The 25,172-nt window shown below is 41.8% G+C and overlaps 1 protein-coding gene across 1 annotated transcript in view; it reads right to left on the bottom strand.

Moving 5' to 3' along the window:
* NSMAF (neutral sphingomyelinase activation associated factor) overlaps positions 1–25,172 on the bottom strand; it is a 2,091,028-nt gene that overhangs the window by 1,243,334 nt on the left and 822,522 nt on the right. The window contains exons 11-12 of the mRNA XM_044065485.1: positions 17,630–17,701; positions 10,431–10,539 (exon numbers count right to left, since the gene is read on the bottom strand). Of these exons, the coding sequence (XP_043921420.1) occupies positions 10,431–10,539; positions 17,630–17,701 (181 nt within the window). The remainder of the gene's footprint in view (positions 1–10,430; positions 10,540–17,629; positions 17,702–25,172) is intronic.

Raw genomic sequence — 25,172 nt, 5'->3', positions numbered from 1 at the left:
GCTTGTCTCCTGGATAAATAGGATATCCAGCCTCCTCTTACCATTACGTCATCCACTACTAAGCTGCATCCTATCAGTGAACCTACACTGAGTGTAGCAATTCTCACTTTATGTTTAATAAGTTGATTGGTTTTACATCCAGGTTTCGCTCAACAGAGCTATCCCAGGTAACCCAAGCTGAGCAACTGGACATCGGCCGGCCAGTAGTTTATTAACCCTGGGCTGCTGGGCTTTATGGGGGGACACACTTGCCAATAGGAGCATATACACCCTTCCCAATACTAGCATGGGACCCTGGCATAGGTCAGAGTAGATAGGGTCCTCAACCCATTTATCACTAGCAAATCCCCATGTCCATTTGCAAACATTAGTCAACAAGACAGAATCAAATAGAGCCATATCTTACCCCACTGAATGGTTAAATGACTAAAGAGGCTGGCTGTGGAATATAGACAGTTACACAAACATCTGAAAAATTACCACATACAGATAATAATTATTGGATGGAAAAGTAAGGCAATCCCAACTGCAATGTGTGAAGGAAGGTGAATAAAGAGTATTTTCTAATCAGTACACAGTGGGTGTGCTCCTCATAATGTAACAAAATCACCACAGAAATATGGGAAAAATTACTACTGAAATGGAAACCAACCTAATTCACATATTCCTGTCTGCAAGGGAGCCAACATAAACAGCTACTAGTCAAGAAAAGGGTGTACTCTTCCTAACTACTTATGTACTACACCTCATTGTGGGGATCTTTCTTAGAAAAACATTTAGTAATGTAACACTGATAAAAAAGAACCAAGTGGCACACACTTGTTAATGCACACTATGCTGGGCAAATTTTAATTTCACACCTGATGCTTAGATGACCTAACCAGAGTGATGTAGCTTGTGTAAAGATTTACTATAGTTAATATCAGGTGACCATCAGAGAGGTGACAAATGGATGGGGAGAATGCAGACAGTCAGGGAGGTTAGTTGTTAATGGGTGATACTAACATATGCATACAAGCCTAATTCTTGGTATTTGTACAGCATACATTGTGCTTTTACTGTGGTTAGCCTTTGCATCTGGCTGTTTCATATATAGCTCCAAGCTGAACTATGGCACTCGAGTCACACAGATGCCTTTCCATTTGGTGGACTGGCATACATTTTCCCTTTCTCATACACCTGGTGAGGGGGTGAACTTGCTGTGTTTGTTGTTGTCTCTGTCTGTCTATTCTCAGTGCAGTTCCAAAGTGAACTACAACATTATAGTAATGGAGAGACCTTTCCTTCTACTGGACTAACTTCCCTTCCTTACACAGCCTGGAGTGGACCCTGTTGTGTTAACTTTTGTACATGGCAGTTCAGAGTGCAAGTGAATGGTAAAGTACAACACTTCAGTCAAAAAAATGCCCTTATTAAGGTTAATTCATGTATACCTGTCGTTTCTTAGAAACATGTCATGAAATATACCAAATTTTCAGTTTGAAATCTGCACAAGAATTTCAGTCTAACAAGGCATAGTACATGATACTGAGTCCTATTTAAAACTACTGTTAAACAACTTGTTATTGCTGATAACTGCAAAAAGGTGAGGCAATTTTGCATTAAATCAGAACAGAAAAAAAGTTCACATTAGGATGACCAATTTTAAGAGCTATGGCTCAATTGCCCCATTAACAAAATCCTAGAAACTGAAACCATAAGAGTTGATGTTTTTCTCTTCACTGTTGCAGTATCCTTCACCAAAGGAGATTCCCTGCCAAAGGTAACCCAATGTCCTGCCAATATACCAAAGCCTTATGATTTTACTGACATCATACTTTACACATATCCTCCCCACTCAAAGCATAAGGCATAAAGGTGACATATGGACGTACGTACTTCAGAACTGCAAAGCTCCAGGAAGAACAACAGTCCATGAAATTAAGTTGAACATGTGCATCCAGAAGTGGAAAAAAGAAGAAAAAGCACAGAGCAGAAGGGAGAGGAGGGAGTGAATCTGCAACAGTGAAGTGAAGGACATCCCTTTACACAACTGTACTATGTCCTTCCATATCACTGTTGCAGTATTATTTACCAAATGAAGAGTATGAAAGCTCAAGAGGAAACTTGGCAGGAGGAAGCCTCAGAACAGCTCTAAAGAAACCCACACAGAAAAGCTCTGGCAATGCCAGTTTTTGCTCTGGAAACAGCATTCAATTTGTAATGCTTAGAGAAAGTATGGACAGAGGTCCAAGTAGCAGCTTCAAGGATGGAACTGGTATCCAATCCTTTGAAAAAAGCACCAGAGGAAGCCAGAGCCCAGGTATGAGCATTTATAGAGGCAGAAAGACATTTTCCATGAAAGGAGTAACAAAAAGAAATACACTTAGAGATCCAGGATGATATGGTTTGCTTAGAAACAGGCAGACTTAGAAGTTTGGGATGAAAGTTGCTCAAAACTGTAAATGGCCTTAGTACTATCTAAATAATATCCGAGTTGTATATGCAAAGCCAAGGTGTGAAGAACCTTCTTACAAGCAAACTGTGGAGAAGGAAAAAAGGAGAGCAAATTAACAGACTGATTAACAGACAATTCATTAACCATCTTGGGCATAAAAAAAGGATTAGTACAAAGAGACACCATGTTCCTATGAAAAAAACAAAAACAAATAAACAAACAAACAAAAAAAAGGAAGAACAGCCATAAGAGTCTGGAGTTCAGACACTCTTAGATGAAGTAAGGGCCAAAAGAATAACAGCCTTCCCCATACAATGTTGTAAGGAAGCTGAAGCTGCAGGCTCAAAGGAGCTTGAGCCAATTTTTCAAGTACAAAATTGGAATAGGTTTCCTGGGAAGCCTGATATGAGGGACACCTTTAAAAAATTGTTTGACCTGAAACCTAGAGACCAGAGGAGGAGTTAGTGGCAGATGAGCAGAAATAGCTGAGAGGTGAGTTTTAACAGAATAATGAGTTAACCCAGCATGGAGCAATTTACACAAATAAGAGGGAACGAGAGGGATTCCAACAAAAAGTGGATTTTGGTTACGAGCAAGGCACCAAACAGGAAATCTCTTCCATTTCGACACACAAGATTTCATGGTGGTGGGTTTCTTCACCTCAGGCAGAACCCTAAGCATGTCCTCAGAAAAAAAGCAGCCTAAAAGGGATCAAAACCCTACCACCCATAATTTCAATTGAAGATTGGACAAGTGAGGATGGATCAGAGAACCCTTGTTTTGTGTGAGTAGGTCTACCCTATGAGGTAACTTGAGATGATTGCCCCTGACTAGGTGAAGAAGAAGGGGGAGCCAATGCTGTCAAGACCAAAAGGGAGCCACCAGTAAGATTTTGGGGGAGTCCTGCTCTATCTTGAGCAGGACCCTTGGAATCAGAGGAAGGGGAGGAAAGGCATAGAGAAAAAAAAACCTCCAAGAAAAAGATAGGGTGTCTGCCTTCCAAGCCACAGGACATGAGATACTGGTACAAAAAAGAGGAAGTTATCTGTTTAAAGGGGAGGCAAAAAGATCTACCTGAGGAGTATCCTAATGATGGACAATGTCCAGAAACAGATTTTGTGAAGCATCCATTCATGAGCCTGTATACTGGACCTGCTCAAAGAGTCTGCCACTATGTTTTGCTCCAAAGGAATGTATACAATCTAGAGAGTCACTTTATACTGGAAAGCTAAATCCCAAACTTGAAGAGCTAGTCTGCAAAGAAGGTAGGACTGTGTACCCTTTGCTTGTTGATATACCACATAACTGTGGTATGTCTGTGAAGATTTTGAGAGGCCCTGGAAGAAAGATGGAATGAAAGGTCTGAAAGGCAAAAAGGAGAGCTCTCATCTCCTTTATGTTTATGTGGACTGACATCTGATGAGGAGGCCAGAGACCTTGGACCTTGATGGAACTGAAAGTGGGTCCACCACCCCATGTCCGAGGCTGCAGAGAAAAGTTCCTAAGAGGGGACTGGGGTTGAAACGAAAGTCTTGGGTTGAGAGACAGCTGATGAATCCACCACTGAAGCTTGAGTTTGAGACATGGAAGAAGTGAGACTAGAAAATCTAGTGGATGACAGTGTTGGAGTCAGTGACTTTAGGAACCACTGTAGTTTTCTTGTATAAAGTCTGGCTAGAGGTAGCACAGGAATGGTGGAGCCATAAATCCTAGCAGCCTGAGAAATTCCCTGGCTGCAACTGAAACCCAAGGAAGAAGGGATTGAATAAAGGTGAATAGAGAAAGAACCTTGGGAGGAGGCAGGTAAGCCAGCATAGGAATGGTCTGGACTCTGGAGCATGCAACCGAGAAACAGATAACTATGAGAAGGAACCAGGACTGATTACTGAAAGTTTATTGCAAACCCCAGGCTTTGTAAGAGACAAACAGTATACTGCAGGTGCAAAAGCAAGACTTTGTGGGAGGAAGCCTGAATAAGGAAAGATATGAACCCCTCTCATCCTGCAAAAGGAAATCACAGGAGCAAGGCATTTAGAGAATAACCTTGAGACAGTAGAAAGGCCAAAGCAGAGAACTGAAAATGCAAGAAAGAGACAGAGAAATGCAAAACCTTCCTGAAAAGGGGATGAATTTAGATGTGAAGATAAGCATCCTTGACATCCGTGAGCCAAGTTGACAGCAGTATATGCCCGTTTGCCTAGCTGTCTCTACTGTCCTTGTCTGAAGGAAGTAGTTTAGTAGAAGGCAAAAGTTCAGAGGGTTTGTCGGAGAGACAAATATTACAGAAGGGTCAGCAGATGGACATTTGTAGAGGAACATACACTCATTGGGTATCTTGCAAAATCAACTTTCTTAGGGAATGATGATTGAAAATCTGGGGCCACAGAGTTTGATGATCTAGAAGGGCAGCCAAGACTGGAGGTACAGCAGAGGGCTTAGGAGACTCCATCTGGAGGAATTCATAATACCTCTTTTGAATGTCAGAAACCTGAGAACACTCTCATTTAATATGAGAAATAGTATCCCCAAAGCAGATTTTGTCCAAGGGAGAATATGGGCTATTAGAATCCATCTCCTCAGAGCCATAACCCAAGGGATAAGGGATCTGAGAGGAATATGCCAAAGACTCTTCTCCAGAATCCAAATTCTCTTCAGAGGAGTCCTGCTCTCTGGGCATCCTGAGTGGGGTAGATGACCAAGGGGGAACAGGCATAGAAACTCCCTGGAGATGCTTTAAGACCATCAATGCATTAAATAACCCCCTGGGTAAAATCCTGTCATTGATACTGAGGATCTTTAACAGCAGGGGAAACATTCCTGTTTTTTTTTTGCTTTTTGTTTTGAGGGTCATCTGCCCTAAATACCCTAGGAGGTTCAGACACTTACCTACACTCAGCTAACATAGTATGAATCACCTCCCAAACAAGTCTCTGCAGTATCTCCTTCAGTTCCTCTGAAATAATCAGCCGAGGTTCCCCTCAACATGCAGAATGGACATCTGCAGAGACTCCAAGGAAATGCAAGAAGTCAGATCCATGCCAGCCTCTGACAGGGTAGCGGCAGATTAATCCAACAGAACAACCGGGCAATCCTCTGGCATCTCGCCACCATCAAGAGAGATGACCAGGGGAGGTGGGACAGCAACTGAATTAGACCAGAGTTTCTTGGCAGGTGGCTGACATTCAGAATGGGAAGATTCTGTCATAGCACCCTGCACCGACAACTTAAGATGTCAGTTCTCTAGGTAAATTGACAGGGAAGAGAGATGACTACATAGAGCCTTGGGGACAAACATATGGCAGACAGAACACTGCGTATGGTCGTGAGAAGTATCAAAACATACACTGCCTATGATGATCCTTAAGGGGAATCTGCCTCCCACACTGACATTTTCTCATTCTGGATGACATGTAAACTCACAAAAGTTAAAAAAGAGAAAAAGATAATAAGAAACTCCCAATGGGACACTTATCTGAAAAATGGCTCTGTCACCAGCAGCGAAGGAGTGTTCAGACCAATGAGTTATGATGGCAATCAAAATGATGGCAAAGACCTTCTGAGGTTTGTACAGCTGTAGGTCACATTTAAGTCCTATGCCTTGAGCAGGGAGCATATGTGTGATGTATGACATCTAAAATTTTGGTGTACCTGCTGGAATTTGGGTACCCTTGGCAACAAATCCCCTTTGGTAAAGAATACTGCAACAGTAATAGGGAAGGACATCATTTTGGCTTTCTGTCATTTGCCAGTGGATAATCACAATACCAACGACATTCTTACTTCTTATAACACAAATCCACTGTCAGTACAGACCAAATGTTGGCTAAGTAGAAGAAGGTACTAAAAGACTCACAGACCTTTATAAGAGTCAAGAACTGTGGTCCTGATTATCTTTTAAATATTCTAACCCCCAATCAAAAACAACTTGCATATATAGAGAGAACATTCTAAAGAGCAACATACAGAATGCATAAAGACTGATTTGCTTATCAGGATAGTCCAACTGGTTCAGCAAAAGCAACACCCTATTCAGCAGATGCCCAGTGGAAAACAGCTCAATATGAAAAAGGCACAGTACACAAAATAGAAAGCGATTTCAATAATTTTCTTAGTAGGAAAACATAATAATCCTGCCGATTATGATCTTTTGCTTTTTTATTGGCTCTGTGGCACAATAAATAGTGCATTAGACTTCTAGTAAAAGGCATTCAAAGGTTGTGGGTTCAAGTCCCACCAGAGTAGATGGGTTGGGGGATGCCATAATAGTTAAAGTTTTTACCTCACAGACATAAGGTACTGGGTTTGATTCTCACCTTTGGAAGGAAAACTGACTAGGCTTAAAATGGCCCAGAAGTGCAGCTAACCTAATATTTACCTATGAACCTACGAATCAGTACAGAGTAAGGTTATTAACAAATAGTAGCAAAAGCAGGAGATAAACCTACAGATTTACAATTGATAATTTCCATAATTACATACAGAAAGCAGATTCATATATACTTTGTATAGCTGTGTCACTGCACAGTAGAGATAGTAGTTACAGTACAGTACAGAACATAAATAAGAGTAATAGAGGAGTTCTCAGGTAAGACCCAAATAGACTGTGTAGAAAGAAGGCAGAAAGAGAAGAGTCTAGGTCTAGTGAAGTTACAGTAAGTGGATTTGGGAAAGGGAAATGAAGTAGAGTGGAAAAAATAGGCAAAGAACAGACAGCAAAATATTAGAGTTGGAGAGGAGGGAAAGAAGGATTATTAGATGGGGGTTATGTAAAGAAAAAAAAAAAAAAAAAAAGCTGAGTTGGTCTAGTGGTATGTTGCTCTGACTGTAGCTCAGGAGGGGGTCCTGGATTTGAGACTTGGCAGGGCTGGTTATAGGTTCCTGACCCAGAGACTCCCCATACTCTGGAATAGACTGCCCATATATGTCAAGCAGAGCGCCTCATTGGCCCTCTTCAAAAGGAACCTTGATGACTGGATGGGAGATAGGAAATTCACCCCAGGGATCATGTCAGTCGCCCTGCTAGACAGGGGCCCAGAGAAGTAAATATTGTGGGAAAAAATTTCCAGGGAATTGTTATGGCTAGGCTTGCATAGGCCTTAGGGCCGATAGCCTAGTACCAACCTATGAACAATTAAGTAAGTAGGCAACATTCTGAGTGTGGAGTATGAGTAAGAGTGCAAAAAAGGAACAGAGAAATAGACTGGAGGAAGGGCTTCCTGCATAACCTAAACTTAATCAATTTATAAAATATCATATGAATAAGGAAAAAAAAGAAAAGAAAATCTGTTTAAAAATGTGAAGACAGTGTCCGACTAACCTGGTATGGAACAAGTGTGGAGCTATATATTCAGTAAGTGATGACCGAGTTGAATTTGGAAAAAAATCGTTACTGTCGTTTTGTGTAAGTAGTAGGGCAGGGGAAAGGAGTTCCATAGTCTAGGTACACAGGAGGACAAGCAGTCACCAGATGAATTATTAGATGGGGGTTATGTAAATAAGCAGTTTGACAATAGAGTGGAGTTGTTTATTTGGGGAGCAATGCTGAAGAATGTTGCTTAGGACTGGACATCGGTCATGTTTGCAGATGAGCCAGTGTGTGGTTAAGTAGCTGGGAGAAGGATAAGTAGAGTGGGGTAATTCTAGCCATGAAAGTTTTTTAAGAACAAGGAAGTGGTGTGCTTTATACTGTGAGCTAGTGGCAAGTTCTGTGACTATTATAACATTGCTCAGAGGTTGGAGTGTGACGTTTGTAGGTTAATCAGTACATGAGCGGCATAGAGGAGAATAGGAAGTGGCAAGAAGGTGTAAGTAATGTGTCTTTCTTGCATTGTTTGTTAAAGAAGATATCCCTAAAGACAGCCTAGCTTCTGATTTTTTTAACTGCTTCTTTTATATGGTAGACAAATTTTAGTTGTCCATCAATGATGACTCTTCACAGTTTAGTACTGGATACTAATATTAAATATTGCCAATTTTACATCTTCTAAAAAGCTATTCCCATGATTTCTTGTGTTTTGAGTTGAATGCAAGTTTAGAGAAGTAGATGTCTTGCAATTTTTTTTGGTTTTGTCCTTGATAGGGGAGCTACATAATGGTATTAATAGCAAACCAAACCAAAGCAACTGAAACAACATAAACAACATAATATAAGCTGGCAATTTGCCATTGTATACAAATCTGACGCTGTCATGGAGAAGGAAAACTTCTGACTACAAAATGTATTACAGTGTGCAATTTAGTTACATTTTACAATTCCACACAATAGTTAACAGTACACCCTGCCACCTTACAAAATGTCAATAAGACTGCACTAAAATGAGATCTTATTAACTGTCTATTAAATTATATAAAAAAAAATCCAGTTAGTAAAAATCATAAAGCTTCTGTTCTGAGTTATAGGCACCTAACCCCTACTGTAACAGTCTTTTTTTATTCCCTGACTGGTTACCTCTTCAATTCTAATTACTTCTTGATATGATGTTATCTGCATACTGTATCTTTATATCAAGAGCTTCACAAGTGAAAAATTCAAATAGCTTATCCATTTTGACATGTTTAATTATATTTTTATAAATTCTAGCATTTTTGCCATGTAAACAGCTGCAGTCTGTTCTTCCACTTATTTGTTCCTCTTATTATTGATGTTACACAGTTCTTTCTACCCTATCTGTTCTTCCATTTTTGTGTGTTAAAATCAACAAAAATAGTTTTGAGGAAAAATAAGATACAGGAAGACTAGAGTCATTTTGTTACTGCAAGACTTTTCCAACCTATTACAATATCTAACTCTTGACTATTGCATGTTTAGGTGCGTGGAAAGGAATAAAAGAAGCTGACAAAGCATAATGCACGCTGTCAGTACCAAGCCAAGCCCACAAAAGCATGAAGCAAGATGTCAATTTCAGGCCAACAAGATATATCCAAACCTAAGGGGGCTCTCAGCACTTGGTGAAAAAATGTACAACCCAATACCCAATAGCAAATGTGTTCACTGACTGGAGTTGCAGACAAAGCATAGACGAGAATGCCGTCTAACAGAAATACTAACTGGAACAAACAAAAGATGCAATCCAAAGTCTAAACATGCTGATTTTTAGACGTCACAACATCATATCTGTCACCCAGGTAGAAGCTGTAAAATAAAGCTGCCACTCAAAAGCACCCAAGATAACCTAGGCTACCTGATAAAGAACATATGAAGCCTACGAAAGGCTATAGGGTACAGCCTAGAACTGAAAGGAAAGAAAGTATGGGTAACTGAAGAAAATATAAACACGTAATGCAAGCATCCTAAATATTCATGAATGTCAAAATAGTGCAAACCGGCATTGTCTTGGCACAAAACAGACTTACATAATGACTGACAACCACCTGACATATCAGAAGCGTATGCACTGACTCCAGGGTTGCCAGACGTCCCTATTTAGGCGGGACTGTCCCGAGATCAGCAGCCTGATTCCTGAGTCCCTCCCTGCCGGTTTAAATCCCGGCCAGCCTCCGCTTTGTTTTTTGATTGGTCTGTATACCTGGCATACAGGCCAATCAAAAAGCGCTAAACACGGAGCTTCTTGTGTTCTGCATTAAACAGAAGTAGCTCCGTGTTTAGCGATTTTTGACTGGCCCGTATGCCGGTATACGGGCTAATCAAAAATCGCTAAACACGGAGCTACTTCTGTTGAATGCGGAACTGCAATGTTCCGCATTAAACACGAGAAGCTCCGTGTTTACTGCAGATTTGTTTAGTGCAGATCTTTAATGTGGAACTGTGTTCTGCATTAAAGACCTTTTTTTTTGCTCTTCACTTTTTTTTTCGTCCCTACATTGCCGATACGAAATCTGGCAACCCTGACTGACCCGCTTACATTATCTGATGAGTGACCTCTAAGGCTTGAAAAAGCAAACTGAAAATTTCAGTCTGTCAACAAGTAATACAGGTTAAATGTCTCCCAATTTTAATATCTGTACTACAAAATACTAAAAAAAGGTTTCCAACCTAGGAATGTAGCAATATAGTAGTAGATCTCATCTCTTTCTTTGGACTTGTAAAACTTCAAGTAGATGTCTGAACACAGGTCATCTTCAGTGCAAAATACTTCAAGACCCTGTAAAATAAGAAAAGGGAAAAAGAAATGTTATAAACTTTTAAATTTAATAAAGATGCAATGTGAAAAGTGCCCAAAACTATTAACATTAGGCAATAAGTAACACAGTCTTACCTTTCTGCTACTAATATCAGATCTGTAAGAAAATTCTAAGCGATAAATACTACTTTATTATTCCAAAAAGGGTGTCATACACCATGCACAGTGCTCTTTTCACTTAAACCCCACTGTTGCCTGACTAAATCCCCACCACCTCTCCCAATTTTTGTGGATTTGGTAGTCTATGGAGGGAAATATCTACATGGTAGAGAGGGAAAAAGGCCAAACTACATCTCAGATAACCCAAATCAATCAACAACCTTAGCATTTAGGACACCAGCTGGGAATATAGGATTGAGCAGCTGATGTTATCTCAGTCATTTTTGCTGGGGGAATGGAAGCCAGGTATGTTGGACAACTGACAGCTACAGAAGGCTGCATGTTCCAGCAAGTGGTGCAAGAGCCAAGGATGAATAACCACCAAACAGCATACTTAACAGTTAACAAAATGAGTCACATATGCAGAAGTATGCAAAGGCAATTGAGTCTGGCATAGATGTACTGCTCATCTGAGGTGTTACAATACAAAAAGGGATGTTAGGCTAATAATAATTCCTAATGGCTGCCTGGAAGATGGTCCCAAATTCAGGGAAATGACAGCAGGTAAATGGGAGAAAAGGATACAGAAAATAATTGACATTTTTACATTTTGCACAACATGTGGCACTATCAAGAAGGTAGGCACACATTTCAGCAGTCTCCCTACTGCATCTGTATTAATCTCCTTCTGTGTGTCTGGTAGTGCTACTGCCTGTGAAGTTCCTTCCACCCTCTGCCTAAACTATCAAAACCATGGCAGATCAACACCTACCTACCTACCCAGAAAAAAAGAGTGCTGGCCACAGGTCACATAATAATTTGTTCTTTCTTTTGCTCAACTGATTGGTTTCCAACTAAATTTCTTAATTTAAACTACCTTTCTTCTATGCTGGTATCATCCTGACAGCTGTTCACAAGCTCCACATCTGTGCTAACTTTACCAGACACTCCAATCATCCCTGGACTAATACAAGGCCAGAATGAAACTTAAGCGTGTCCTGTGGGGTTATACTGTCCAACCATCAGCCACTTTTTCTCCAAATTTTTGGCATACTTTAGTTCCTCCCAGTTGTGTGTGCCTGGACAGTCACCCAGGGGTTGTACAATGGACAGACTGTGCTGCTTCATTCCTCACTTCCACAAGGAGCTACTGTCGGCAAGCTGCCCTAACCGCTTGGCAGAAGCACATTATAAATGGCTTCTCAGACTCCACCAAGAAGCCTTTTATTGCTCTGTGTGCCTATCCACGTCATCCTCCCTGCCACTCCACCAGCTGCCTGATCCACTAATCAATTTCCAGATCAGCTGAGTTATAGTCTGGGCTTTATCCATCTATAATACTGGATTGGCTTACCTAAGCCATCTTTTAACACAGAGACAGAATCTACATTAGAGCAGGTTGGGTAGACAATATTATTTGAGTGTTTGTTTAAGCAGACAGTTTTCTTGCTGGTGTAGTTACAGTAGTGATAGGTTATATGGTGGTATCCACATAAGAGAAGCCTAAAATGATCAACCGTGCAACCAAAGGATGCAATTTAGTGACAAAAATTGCTTAAAAACATGTTTGCAATCATGTGAATAAGGGACAAACTTTGTCCCCCTTGTATGCTATTATGCCTATTTTTTGCATTAACTAAAGATAAATACATGTAATAAGGCATGGTAATTTGTGCATCATATACATTTTAATGTGCTCTTAGACAACAAATCTTATCATTCACTGTTCAAAGACAGCACATTAGCAGCAGTGAAAGTGCACCCCCACCCGACAATGTCAAAGACCAAGTTTTATTATGGAGGGTGCCAATCTACATCTCTCCGTTACTTCATATATGATCAGGGTCTCAACTCCACTGAAGAAAGGGGCACTATCTGATTATTTTATTTATTTTTTTACTTTTTTGATCTTTAGGAACACAGTTGGGTGTCCTCTTACTACATGCCCAAAGGTGCAGGTCTTTTATACCTCTGAACATTAGGATGCATTTAAAATTGTACTGTGAACATCCCACCCAAATAATATTGCTTTTACAAAATAGGCAACTCTACCTTTATTTATTTTGTAGTTTACTTTATAAAATAAGACTGTATATCTGTAAATATTCATATAAATCAAAACCAGTGAGTAAAATCCCATGAGTGAATGATTTCCCTGGTCAGCCTCAGTAAGAAGCTGAGATCTCTTATAAGATCCTCCAAAGCTAGCTACGAAAACAAAATCACCACTGATTCTAGGGACAACCACAAAGCATTCTATAGCTATGTCAAGAATCTCAATGGCAACACCCAGATCTGCTCTGAGTTACAGCACAACGGCATGAAAATTACAGAACCAACTGATCACCAACATCCTGGCAAATAGGTTCAGTGCTAACTTTACCCCCCTCTCACCCTCTAAAGGGACCATATGTATACAGGAAGAATGCAGAGTCCCTGTAATCACAACTACACAGGTAAAAGCTGCACTCTCTAAAGCCAAAAACACAGCATCCATGGGACTGGACAACATCCCAGGCTGCATTTTACACGAACTTCAGTATAAACTGGCTCCCCACCTAAGCATCGTGTTCAATCATTGTCTCACACCAGGCTTTGTGCCCAGTGAATGGTGCACAGCAGCAGTTATCCCACTCCACAAAGGGGGAGTTACCACTGATCCCGGGAATTATTGCCCTATTAGCCTGACGAGCCAGGTCTGTAATGCCATGGAACGTATCATCATGGAACTCATAAACAAAGACATAGGTAACCTTTAAACTCTGGACCCCACCCAGTTCGGGTTTGTGAAAGGAAGATCATGCCTCCTGAACCTGACCGACTTCTCTGAGGTAGTCACCAAAGCCGTAGATGAGGGTAAAGTGGTTCACACAGCCTATCTTGACCTCACTAAGGTTTTCAACACCATCCCCCATTTTGGAATTATAACTAAACTAGGTATAAATCCCCATGTCACAAGATGGGTTGCCAACTGGCTCACTGACAGAACCCACACTGTAAAAGTTGCAGACTCCAAATCTGACTTCAAACCAGTGACAAGTGGAGTACCACAGGGTTCAGTCCTGGGACCTTTCCTGTTTGGTATCTACTTCTCTGAAGTACAGGCTAACACAGAAGGCCTTTGGCTAACGAAGTTTGCAGATGACTGCAAACTAGGAGCCATAGCTGAGTCCCCAAATGATGTGGACATCCTTCAGAAGGGCCTCAGTGAGACAGATGCCTGGTGTCAGAGCCATGGCCTCAAGCTCAATGCCAAAAAGTGCATTGTCATCCCCTTTGGTAAAAACTCTGTACCCATGAACTACCACATAGGTGGCAGTCTACTTAACGATGAATGTTTGATAAGAGACCTTGGGACCCAGGTGGAAAGTAGTCTCTCCTTTGATAATCACATCGCCACAGTAGTCAGGAAATCCTTCTACGTGGTACACCTCATCATAAAAGGGTTCTCATCCAGGAAAAAAGAGGTAATTGTTCCCCCTACTCGACACTCATTAGACCCATTATAAAGTACAATGCCCCTTTTGGAATGTACATCACAAGGCATCTGCAGCAGCTGGAAAAGACACAGAAGTACTTGACTCAAACAGATGCCCTACACCGACAGTCTCAAAAAACTCCAGCTTTACTCTGTAGTATATCGCCTACTCCGAGGCGATCTCTGCCTAACATATAAAGCTATGTCAAACCCAGAGCTTTTGGACATGCTACACCTAAAGAAATCCCAATCCCTCTGAGCTACACGCTCTAGGGACATAAACCTTATCACCACAATAAACAGGACATGCTGGAGGGATAGATTCCTGTGCCAGAGACTTCCCATACTCTGGAACAGGCTACCCATCTATGTCAAGCAAAGTTCCTCATTAGCACTCTTCAAGAAAAATCTTGATGAGTGGATGGTTAATAGGAAATACACCCCAGGGATCACTTCTGTGGCTCTGTTCGACAGGGGCACAGGAAAATAACTACCTTGGGTGGTGTAAGCCAAGGAACCTTGTTAGCTAGGCTTACTTAGGCCCTTGGGCTGATAGCCTAGTACCTACCTGTGAACCTACGAACCTATGACAAATGCCACATTCTCACTGACATGTACCACAGGGTTTGTTATGGCTTAAGAGTTTCCTTACCTGACAGGACTGCTTCCTTAACTCTTGGAAGCTTCACACCTACAGAAGCTATATAAATTCCTCTACTTTATAGTTATATGGTTATAAGTGGTGCTGCTCAAAGGCATCACTTTATATTGCCTAAAAACAAGAGGCAGTTAGCATGCTGGATATGGTAATGAAGCCAATAAACAACAGTCTGTGAATTACTGGTGAAGTACACTGTACTATCGAAACATATTAATGCAAGCCGTGCACTGACCTGCATGCTCATGCATACAACATGTACACAAAGTTAAGGCCATGTTAGAGCACCACAGGACAATGCAATAGCCAGGTCCAAGCTCTGCAGTGCAATGCTACACTGCATGATGTGATTCATAAATGTGCATCTACATTCCACATGCAGAGGTTACCATTTTGCTCCTTGATTGGACCTAGTAGTGTGACCATGGGCTGGAAATACAGGATTCTACCTTGGTAAGCCAAAAAGAAAAGGATTTTTATGTTCTTTTTGAGGAACTTCAGAAAATTCCTGCTGTATAATTATAATGGCCCAATACAGAGTGGAGATGACTGGCATTAGCTGGCAGGAATGCTGACAAGAAGTGCTGGAATAGATACAAAGCTGCACTATGGCACCTCACCCGCTTTAACAATGGGAGCACATATTTAGGGAAGGAAGTCCAAAATGTACTGCAAGCATTTTTTTCAGAAACATCATCTTCTACTATCTTTACTGTTTTACATACATAGGAGTATATCGCTTTCTAGAAGCAGACATCAATAGCTGAAAAATGGTTGTGCTAAAGAAGATGGGAGCATCTCTCTAGACAGTGGTATGAGCATGATGTCTTGGCCAGCCCACTGTACAATTGTGGCTGTGTTTGTAGCATGTTTATGAAAAGTTTCTTCACATTGTGTTGTCCTTCTGCAGGTCCAGTGGTGGAACATGAGGAGATGAGTCCATTGTCATGTCTATCTCCACCAGCTGCTACTGCCTCTTGCAATCAGTCACCAGTTTCTTCCAGGACGGGAACACCTCCAAAGGTGATATGGAAGCATAACTGGTGCCCTATGAGTATGCATCATAGCAGGAAATTATGGCTTCTTATGTGATAATGGACTAGAAAAGTATCTAATGGTCTTCCAGCATCAGCTACAGAGATTGGTGGCTGGTGGCTGTACATGTGTGCCAGTAACTGCATGCCTGCCTTAGCAGCAAGCAGCTCCTTCTGCTAGAACAAGCAGGCCCCACCACTGGGCCACCAAGGAAACAAACAATGGCCATGCAGGAGAGTTATACCTGAGTTTGCTGCCCACTGGTTGGGCTGGCATCCAACCATGTAAGGATCTCACTCTATTCCCATCCTCATCCTGGTGTTTTTTCTGCTGTATGCCTTTCTCCATTCCTCTTTGCTGGAGCTGGACATTGTTTTCTCGACCTTCATCTTACTTAACCATTCTTTCCACAAGCAGTGAGAGCCAGGCATCTCTTGGACTAAACAAGAATCATATGACCCATTCGTTCCTGCCAGGGGATCTTGATCAGCACATTCCTTCCCTCTGGTAAGATAAGAGAGTAAGCAAGCTACAGGTCCAGTGAGTGGCCCGCCATTACCACCCTCCACTTCCAATACATGCTCAGCTAGCATGCAAGTGAAACAGGCAATAGCCATCAGCACTTCTGCAAGAAATGTAAGTCAGCAGGATAATTCCCATCCACCTATGCAAAGACAATGCAGGCAGCTTTCTTTGGTCTTCACCAGGAAATTGTGCCTAGTGTGGGGGACCCTAAGTATTAGCAACCCTCCTCATCTCCAAGAGAGAATAGTGGGCTCCACCCTTTCAATTCCCTCTCCACTGCCAGCTCCATTAGGCACTCAAGTTTCTACCTGAATTCTAGTCACCAGGGTCATAGTCAAGGGAGTTATCCCACTATGCCACTGAAGCTGGCTTCCATTCCTTGTTCACTGTCCAAATGCCCATCACCATCTTTCCACCCTATGTATGTATCTGTATATCCACTCTTATCCTTATCTTTTGAGTGCACATAATCTGTCTGTGTTCGATGTTTGTACGTGCCCTTCTCCCTGCATCTCATTCAAGGCCAACCAATACTACCTTACTCACCTCCTGTTCTTTTGTAACACTAATGAAAAAGGCTCTTTCCCAACAACATAATTCTTATCTATCCACTTTTCATGCCTTATGGTTACCCTTCAGTGTTGTGCTCTGCTTACTTTTCTCACATTTCCTTCTTTCCTATGTATAATGAACAGGACGGCAATTTATGTACACTCCACACCCACATCGGTAATCCTGTTGGCAAACATGTAGTTTTGTGCCAGATAAGTGCTAGGTGCAGCTATCTGCATGTCTTGTCGATGACTTCCTTCACATTGGTTATGCACATTACTGCAGTGCTGCTCCTGATACAGTGCAGCCTAATACTGTTTATTCCGTTATCATTACACCTCTGTTTAATTATAGTCATTTGGTCAGTATGACAGAACTGTTCAATGTCTAATACAAGTCTGATTAGTTAATGAAGCTTTCAACGTGACCCACTCAAAAATTACTGCCATGCAGGAATGCATAACTTGTATATGTTTGCCATCTTTATATATACATGCATAATAAGTAGTAGGTGTGAATGAAAAAAAAAATGTATTGCTATAGTGACTTTTTATGTCTTTTTTCCTGAAATGCACTTAAATGTTTGTATGCTTTAAAAAAATGTTAGTATGCCTGAGTGCTGAGGACATGTGAACTTTAGCCATGTAACTGTACTGATATTCATTTACTCAAAATGTACAAACATAAAGCACCAAGAAACTTACCAGTGGCTGCAAACCATGCCTTCTTTTATATATGCGCCTAATGTCATGCAGTTTTATCTGAATGACTGGTTCCTGAAACAAATAACATACTTGGTATTAATCGGTGAAAACTTCACCATCACTTCCATGTTTATATTCAGATGGTGATCAACAAAATAAGTCTCTGATTAGGAATAATCAAAGTACAGTTGTGTACACTTACCATAAATGTCGAAGTTCAAGTGCATTCACTGTTGCAGTCCTGACTTATGAGATTTCCTGCTTCAGAAGCCCTTGGTTGGCCTAACTACTAGAGTTAAAAAAAACTCCCTCTTCCCTGAGCTGGCAGATGCCCTACCCTGATGTCAAGATGGTTGGGTTAAAAGGGAGCCAGTCAATGCCATGACATCACTTTTTTCTTACCCCTATTAGGTAGGAGCCCCATAGATGAATCTTAAGCAAGGGACCAGGTAGGCGGAAGGGAACCTGTAGGTTCCTGCAGAGGGTTTTCTGGAAGAGGATGAAAGACAAAAGGCTGTTATTGTAAAGAGGATAAGGTGGATGGAGGGAGGGAAAGAAGACTGGAACAGTGAATACACTCGAACATCTACATTTATGGTATGAGTACACAACTACAATATGTTCTTTGTGCTTCACTGTTGCAGTGCTCACTTATGGGATGATTCCCAAATCTGAGATAAGGGTGGAAGGTGCCTTAATGGGAAAAGAGGATGCCCTGCAAGATGGCAGTGGCAAATCCTGCTCTGGACTTGGAGAAGGCTGACAGGTGGTAGTGCTTGGTAAAGGTATGCACCGATGACCAGTAGCTGCTTCCAGAATGTTTTTGGTAGGCACTTCCCTTAGGAAAGCAGTGGAGGTAGAAGAGGCCCTAGTAGAATGGGTCCTAACATACTCAGGGGGCTTTTTGCCATGGCAGGTATAGCAAAAGGAAACAAAGTGGGCAGTCCACTTTGGAGAGAGTTTGCTTGGAGACTGGTTTTCCTTCAGAGCCCAAGGAAAAGGAAACAAATAGTTGTTCTGAAAGTTTCAGTCCTGTCGAGGTAGTAGTGAAGTTGCCTGTGTACATGCAAGAAGTGAAGGATTCTTTCCCCTTGGTTCTGTGGCATAGGGAAGAAGGCAGGCAAGCATATGGCTTGATTCAGGGAAGAGTCTGTGACCACCTTGGGCATAAAGGAAGAATTAGTTGAGTGAAACTGTGTGTGGAAGATAAGAAAGGGTTCCACTGCCATGAGGGTTTGCAATTCAAAGACCCTCCTAGCTAAGGTGATAGCCAGTAAAAGGGCAGTCTTCCAGGTCAAGAATTTTAAATCAGCTGAAATGGCTGGTTCAAAGGGGGGGGGGGGTAAGGTCAATTTTTCTAGAACACAGTTGAAGTCCCAAAGAGGGGTGGGCTGCCTCTTGGGAGGTCTGACATGCAGCACTCCCCTAAGGAACTGTTTCATTAGGGGTGGGAAAAGACAGGAGGAAGATTAGGGATGTGAGCTGAAATGGCAGAAGCCTGAATCTTAAAGGATGAGAAGGACAGGCCTTTGTCCACCAAGATAGCCATGTACTCCAAAATGGCTGAAATGCTAGTAGAGACAGGGTTGAGGCCTTCTTGCTGATACCAAATAGAGAATGTTTTCCACTTGGCAGAGTATGTTTTACTATTACTGGGTCTTCCAGATTTTTTTTAGGATATTAAGGACCTGACTACCCACAGATTGCTGAGGGTAGAATTTTGATGAATTATCCAGGCTGAGAGTTTGAGAGTCTGCAGGTTGGGGTGCACGAGCTTTCCCTTTGCTTGAGTCAACAGATCTACTCTATGGGGTAACTGTCAATGTTTTTCTTTGGTCAAACTCAGTAGCAGGGGGTACCAGTGTTGCCTGGGCCAGTCTGTATCTATCAGGATGACCCCCGGTCCTTCCTCCCTGATTTTTAAGGAGGACCCTTGGAAGGAGAGGCAGGGGAGGAAATGCATAAAGAAACAGGTGGCTCCAGAGGAAAGAGAAGGCATCTGTTCTCCAGGTTGTGTGAAGTTTGCTCCTGGAACAGAATCTTTTTAACTGAGCATTTTCGTCGGTGGCAAAGAGGTCGATTTGAGGGAATCCCCATTTCTGGACTACGCTGAGAAATGTTTCCCGATGTAGCTGACACTTGTGTGGATCCATTAAATGTCTATTGAAGTGGTCTGCTAGAGTGTTCTGTGCCCCAGAAAGGTACTGAGCCATCAGGTGCAACCTCATAGCACTGGCCGTCTCCCAGATCTGCACTGCCAGCCGGCAAAGAGGGCAGGAGTGGATGCCTCCTTGGTGTTTATGTACCACATGAGTGTTGTGCTGTCTGTTGTTATAAGCAGAATCCCCGGTTTGCAGTGATCCCTGAAGGGCACCATGCCCTTCTGTACTGCTATCAATGCTTTTCAGTTTATATGCTTGTGCCTGACCTGCTCTTCCCATTTGCCCTGGGATAGGAGGTGTTGGAACTGGACTCCTAGGCTGTGTCTGATGCATCTGTGGTTAAGGTTTGGCCCTGTGAGATGAACTTGAAGGGAAGACCCTGGCTCTGTGCACATGCTTTTGACCACCAAGCCAATTCCCCCATGAGGCAGGGAATTAGGTGGATTTCAGTTTCCAGGGACTAAGTGCTGGCACCACATATTCTTGAGATACCACTGAAGTTTCCTTGTGTGTAGCCTGGACAGAGGGGATCATTAGTATACGGGATGCCATGTAGCCAAGTGCTCCGAGGAATTCCCTGGTTGAAAAACATTGCTTCTGCATAGTATCCTGGAAGTATTGAGTTAAGAAGGAAGTCTTGTCTGGGGAAAGGAAGGCCTTCTGGAGGGAGGAATCCAGCAGAGCTTCCAGAACATTATCTTGGTGGAAGGGTTTGTATTGGATTTGCTGAGGTTTACGGTGAACCCTAGAGACGAGAGAAGGGATTGGGTGAAGGGCAGATCCTTGAGGAGTTTGGACTGACTCATGGCCTGAATGAGGCAGTCATCCAGCTAAGGGTAAATTTGGATGCCTCTTGTTCTGCAGAAGGTGATCACAGGGGCCAGATATTTTGTGAAGACCCTGGAAGCAGTAGACAAGCCAAAGAGAAGTGCAGAGAATTGAAGTGACTGGTACCTGCTCTGAAGCTAAGAAAACTTCTGCAGGACTGCTCTATAAAGATGTGCAAGTAGGCATCTTTCACGTCCAAGGTAACCATTACTGCCTGATGTGTGATCATGGGAAGAAGCTTTTGAAGAGTAAGCATTTTGAATTTTGGGGCTGAATGAGGATGGTCAGATCCAGGATGGGATGCCAAAAGCCTTTTTTCCCGGGGACCAGGAACAGATTGGAATAAAAACCTTTTCCTATCTGATGGTCAGGTATTGGCTCCACAGAGCCCTGAGAACATAGGTTGTGAATCTGAGAAATGGCCTCTGCCCTTTTGTTTTGTGGCACATCGGGGTAGCCTGAGAATCTTAATGGTTCTTTGAAAGTGAGTTTGTAGCCATTTGAGATCACTTTCAGAACCCACTTGCTAGTGGTGATGAGGGCCCAGTTTTCCTTGAAAAGGGAACGTCTTCCTCCTATCTTGTCCAGGGTTGGGGCTGGAGGTGCAGTGGGGGCTAGGGAGTGTGATGAGTCATTGCTGATCTCTGCTAGGGCCCTGTGGCCTAGAACTCCCCAGCCTGGGTGTTCCTGAGGACAACTGACTTGCCCTCTGTGATTGCTGTTGCCTGTGAGGCCTTTCCCTTCGGGTTTTTCTCTGTCTGGGTTTTGACTGGGAGGGAAAGGACCAATGCTTAATGGTAAAATTCCTACTGAACCTAGGAGGCTGGATTTAGAGGAAGTCCTTGGCCATTTGCATGGATTTTGCTTATACGCCATCTTTTTTTTAATACAGCCTCAGCCTTTCATACAAAAAGGCAGTCCTTATCCAGAGGTGCATCTAGCAGTTTAGGTCTGACATGCTACAGTAATGTCTGTTCCCTAAGCAGAGCATTCCGTCTGATGACTAACCCAGAGACAGCAGCTCAGGAAGATACCGCTAGGGCATCATATCTGCAGTGTAAGGAGTGGCTAGCTACCTGGGAACTGGAATGGCAGAGATCCATCAATTCCTTGGAAATGTACTTGTCCTCCAGAGAGGAAATCTTTTGCTTAATTTTTTTCTAAAATACTCTGCAGGTATTTTATCATATGAAGTTGGCAATTGAGGGCCCTCATGGCCAGGATAGATGAAGTGCAAGTCATCTTCCCAAATCTGTCAGGGGCCCTACTTTCTTTATCTAAAGAAGTGTTTTTTTTAAGTACTGGCCCTAACTCCTTTGGGGCCACAGGTGACAACCTCTAGGTCAGCAGAGGTGTTCTTTTAAAGGAATTTAAGCAAGCCCAGTACCCTGTAAAACATGTCTGGTTTATGAGGGGTTGAGGGAGGAGAGTCTGGTTTGAGAGACGATTCCATAAAGACATCTTCTACCACTTCTAAAACTGGAAGGATAGCCAAGTGTCTGTGTTGAGGGAGGTCAATGAGATCCCTGACCCTCTTTTTTGCTTTGGGGTACTCCTGTACCTTCCGCTGGAAAAACTCTCTCATGGCAGCAAGTGTCTGCCCAAATGTAATGTCCACAGGGGGTGAAGCAGAAGACAACACCTCTTCTGAATTAGAATCCTCAAAGGAGGTAAGGAAGGGTTCACAGAGTCCTCATGATGGAGTCTTCCTCTGAATCAGGGGGTTCTGAAAAGACCTCAGGTGTAGGGTCTCTCTTCCTTTTTCCAGGGAAGGATGCAGGGGGAGGTTGTCTGCCTCTGACCAAGGAAATAAGGTCAATGACCACACTGACCAAATCCTACTGATAACATGTGGGATGGGAGCTGGTAGGCCTAGGTACAGAAACTGAAGTCAAAATCTTTTTACATGTAGCTTTTGCTTTGGGCCTATGCACGTCCGCTACTCTGATGACAGTCTCCCTTTTTTAATTTCTCCAAATCTTCTGGGTTTCTAATACCATGATGGGAACTGATCCCACTCCCAAGTCAAAGTCCGATTAAAGTTCATGTAATTAGTATTGTTTCACTCTTTGATGTCAGCCAAAAGTGCCCTTCGCAGCACCTGCAATGTGCCCAGTAAGCAATGTGCCCAATAATGACTCCTTCTGTAGCTCGTATGGGGTTACATGTATTGGTAACATATCTAAATACGATTGTAGATTCTTTTTTTATAAGACTCGTTGCTCCTTCCATTATTGGAACTGTCTAGGTATCTTTCTTCCACACTGCTCTGATTTCTGCCTGCAAATCTTGATATTTTATGACTTTGTGTCTCTCTGTACGCAGGACACTGTAGTCACTGGGTGTGGCAATTTCAATAATCAATGCTAATTTTGTCTTCTTTTCTTGGGCCACTATATCCAATTTTCTAGAATCTATCTTTTGAAGTGTTGGTAATGGGTGACCCAAGTAATACAGACTTCATCATTTTCTATGATCCTTTGTGTCTCATGCTTCCAGTGTTTTTCAGCCACTTCAATACCATAATGTTTGCACAATCACCAGGGCAACAGTCTTGCCGTACTGTTATGCCGTTCAGTATACAGTCCTTCTGCAATTTGTATGTCACAACCAGCAATGAGGTATGAGACTGTTTCCAATTCGGTTTTACAAAACCAACATTTGTCTGTTTCTCCCACATGTGCAACGGATTTTGTAAACCAACATGTATGTAGCCCACTATCTTGTCAACATGAGGTTCTTCCAGAAGTTTTCTATACTTGCAACTATATTTATGCATTATTTTCCACATTTCTTGCCATCTCATCTGGTCCTTAACCTTATACCCTTTCTTTTGTTTTTTGGCACATTCGGTTGCTGCCTGATTTTTATCTATTGCCATTCCTGCTTGACATCGATATGCTTTTGCTAGATTAAGCAGAGAAGTCATCTTAGATTTATTCTCATGTTTCAAAACTTTCACTATGTTTGGGTCTTGTGAGGTCAGAAAGTTGTGCGTGGAGTTCCAAGATTGCAGATTTATACATGTAATCAATTTCAAGGAGGCCCATCGCTCCTTCAGAATAGAGGATATATAATCTTGGTATTCACTGATTTTTATAAATCGTTTGTTGAGCATGAAGCATCTTTCTTGTTTTCCTACCTAATCTACCTAACATGTTTTGGTGCCAGTTAATCACTCCAAAACTGTAAGTTAGGACAGGAAGATCAAATTGGTTTATAGCTTGGATTTTACTCCTAGATTAATTCAAGTCTTCTGAAATATTCCTTATTAAGTTTTATTCACATTTGTTAATTTTTTTATTATTGATACTTCATCAATTCCCAAAAATGTATGCACTCCCTCTTGCTCAAGTTCTTTTACATCACATTCTTGTCCCAAACTGATGTTTTCCAGGTGCTGCAGTTTTTCTGCTTTAAAGGTTGCTTTTGCAGACCAAATGACATTCCTATATCATCTGAAAAAGTTTTAACAACCTGCAGTTGTGCTTTCAGTTCCTCATCTGATGAGTTGTACAGTTTTGAGTCATCGACAAACAGGAGATGAGAAGTTTTTTCACTTTGTTGTTTTCTAGAACCCAAACTACAGTCATGGCCTAAGCTGTTAAGTAAACAGTTTAATTGGTTAAGGGCAAGGCAGAATAGCAGCGGTGACAGAGAGTCACCCTGGAATATCCCCCTTTGAATTTTTATCCCTTGGATAATAATTTGTCCTTTATCATGTCTTAATTACAAAGTGGTCTGCCACTGCTTCATGGTCATCACTGTAATGTAGTCTATCAGTGTAGGGGGTATCCTATACATTTTTAAGCACTCTTTTATCCATGAATGTGGGATACTATCAAATGCTTTTTTGTAGTCAATCCATGCCATACTTAGATTCTTCCCATTTTTACAGTTCTCCACTATGACTTTATTTAACAACAAGTGATCCTTTATTCCACATGAATTTCTTTTATTGCCGTTTTGTTCTACTGCCATAATTGAGTTTTCTTCTAAATGAGTATAAACTCAGTCTGCATCAATTCCCATGTAGAGTTTATACTTTGTCGGAAGGCAACTTATTGGTATATAATTTTTAGGGTAGCTTGCAAGTTCACTCTTAAGAGGATTGTTTTTCCTGTTGTTAGCCAGGATGGTGTCTTTTTGGGGTGCGCATATAAATAGCTCTGATTCATGGCTAAATCTTCGTGCAAACATGTTAATACTTTTAACCAGAAGTTAGGTAATGCATCTGGGCCTGGGGTTTTCCAATTAGAGGCTTTTCTTAACTTTGTTTCAATCTCTTTGGCTGTTACATCATCCCATTTCATATCCTGTACCTTTAAACTATTTATTCTTTCTTTTACTTCTTTTATCCATTTAGCATTGTTATGTTCCACAGGATCTTCATAGATACTTCTTTAAAATGCATCTATTTCTTCTTTTTTTTTGGCTGTCTTTCAATTCCTTTTACCTTGTTTCCCAATTCTCTATAAAACGTTTTTAGGTCATCAATAAATTGCTTATTTTGTACTTTTCCTTTATATTTATCTGTGTATTTTTGGTCAAAA

The sequence above is a fragment of the Protopterus annectens genome, chromosome 3.part0 (assembly GCF_019279795.1).
Source record: "Protopterus annectens isolate FY-2018-M chromosome 3.part0, PAN1.0, whole genome shotgun sequence".
NCBI lineage: Eukaryota > Metazoa > Chordata > Ceratodontiformes > Protopteridae > Protopterus > Protopterus annectens.
Note: the sequence above shows the minus strand (reverse complement) of the source record. Positions and strands in the feature narration are given on the sequence as shown.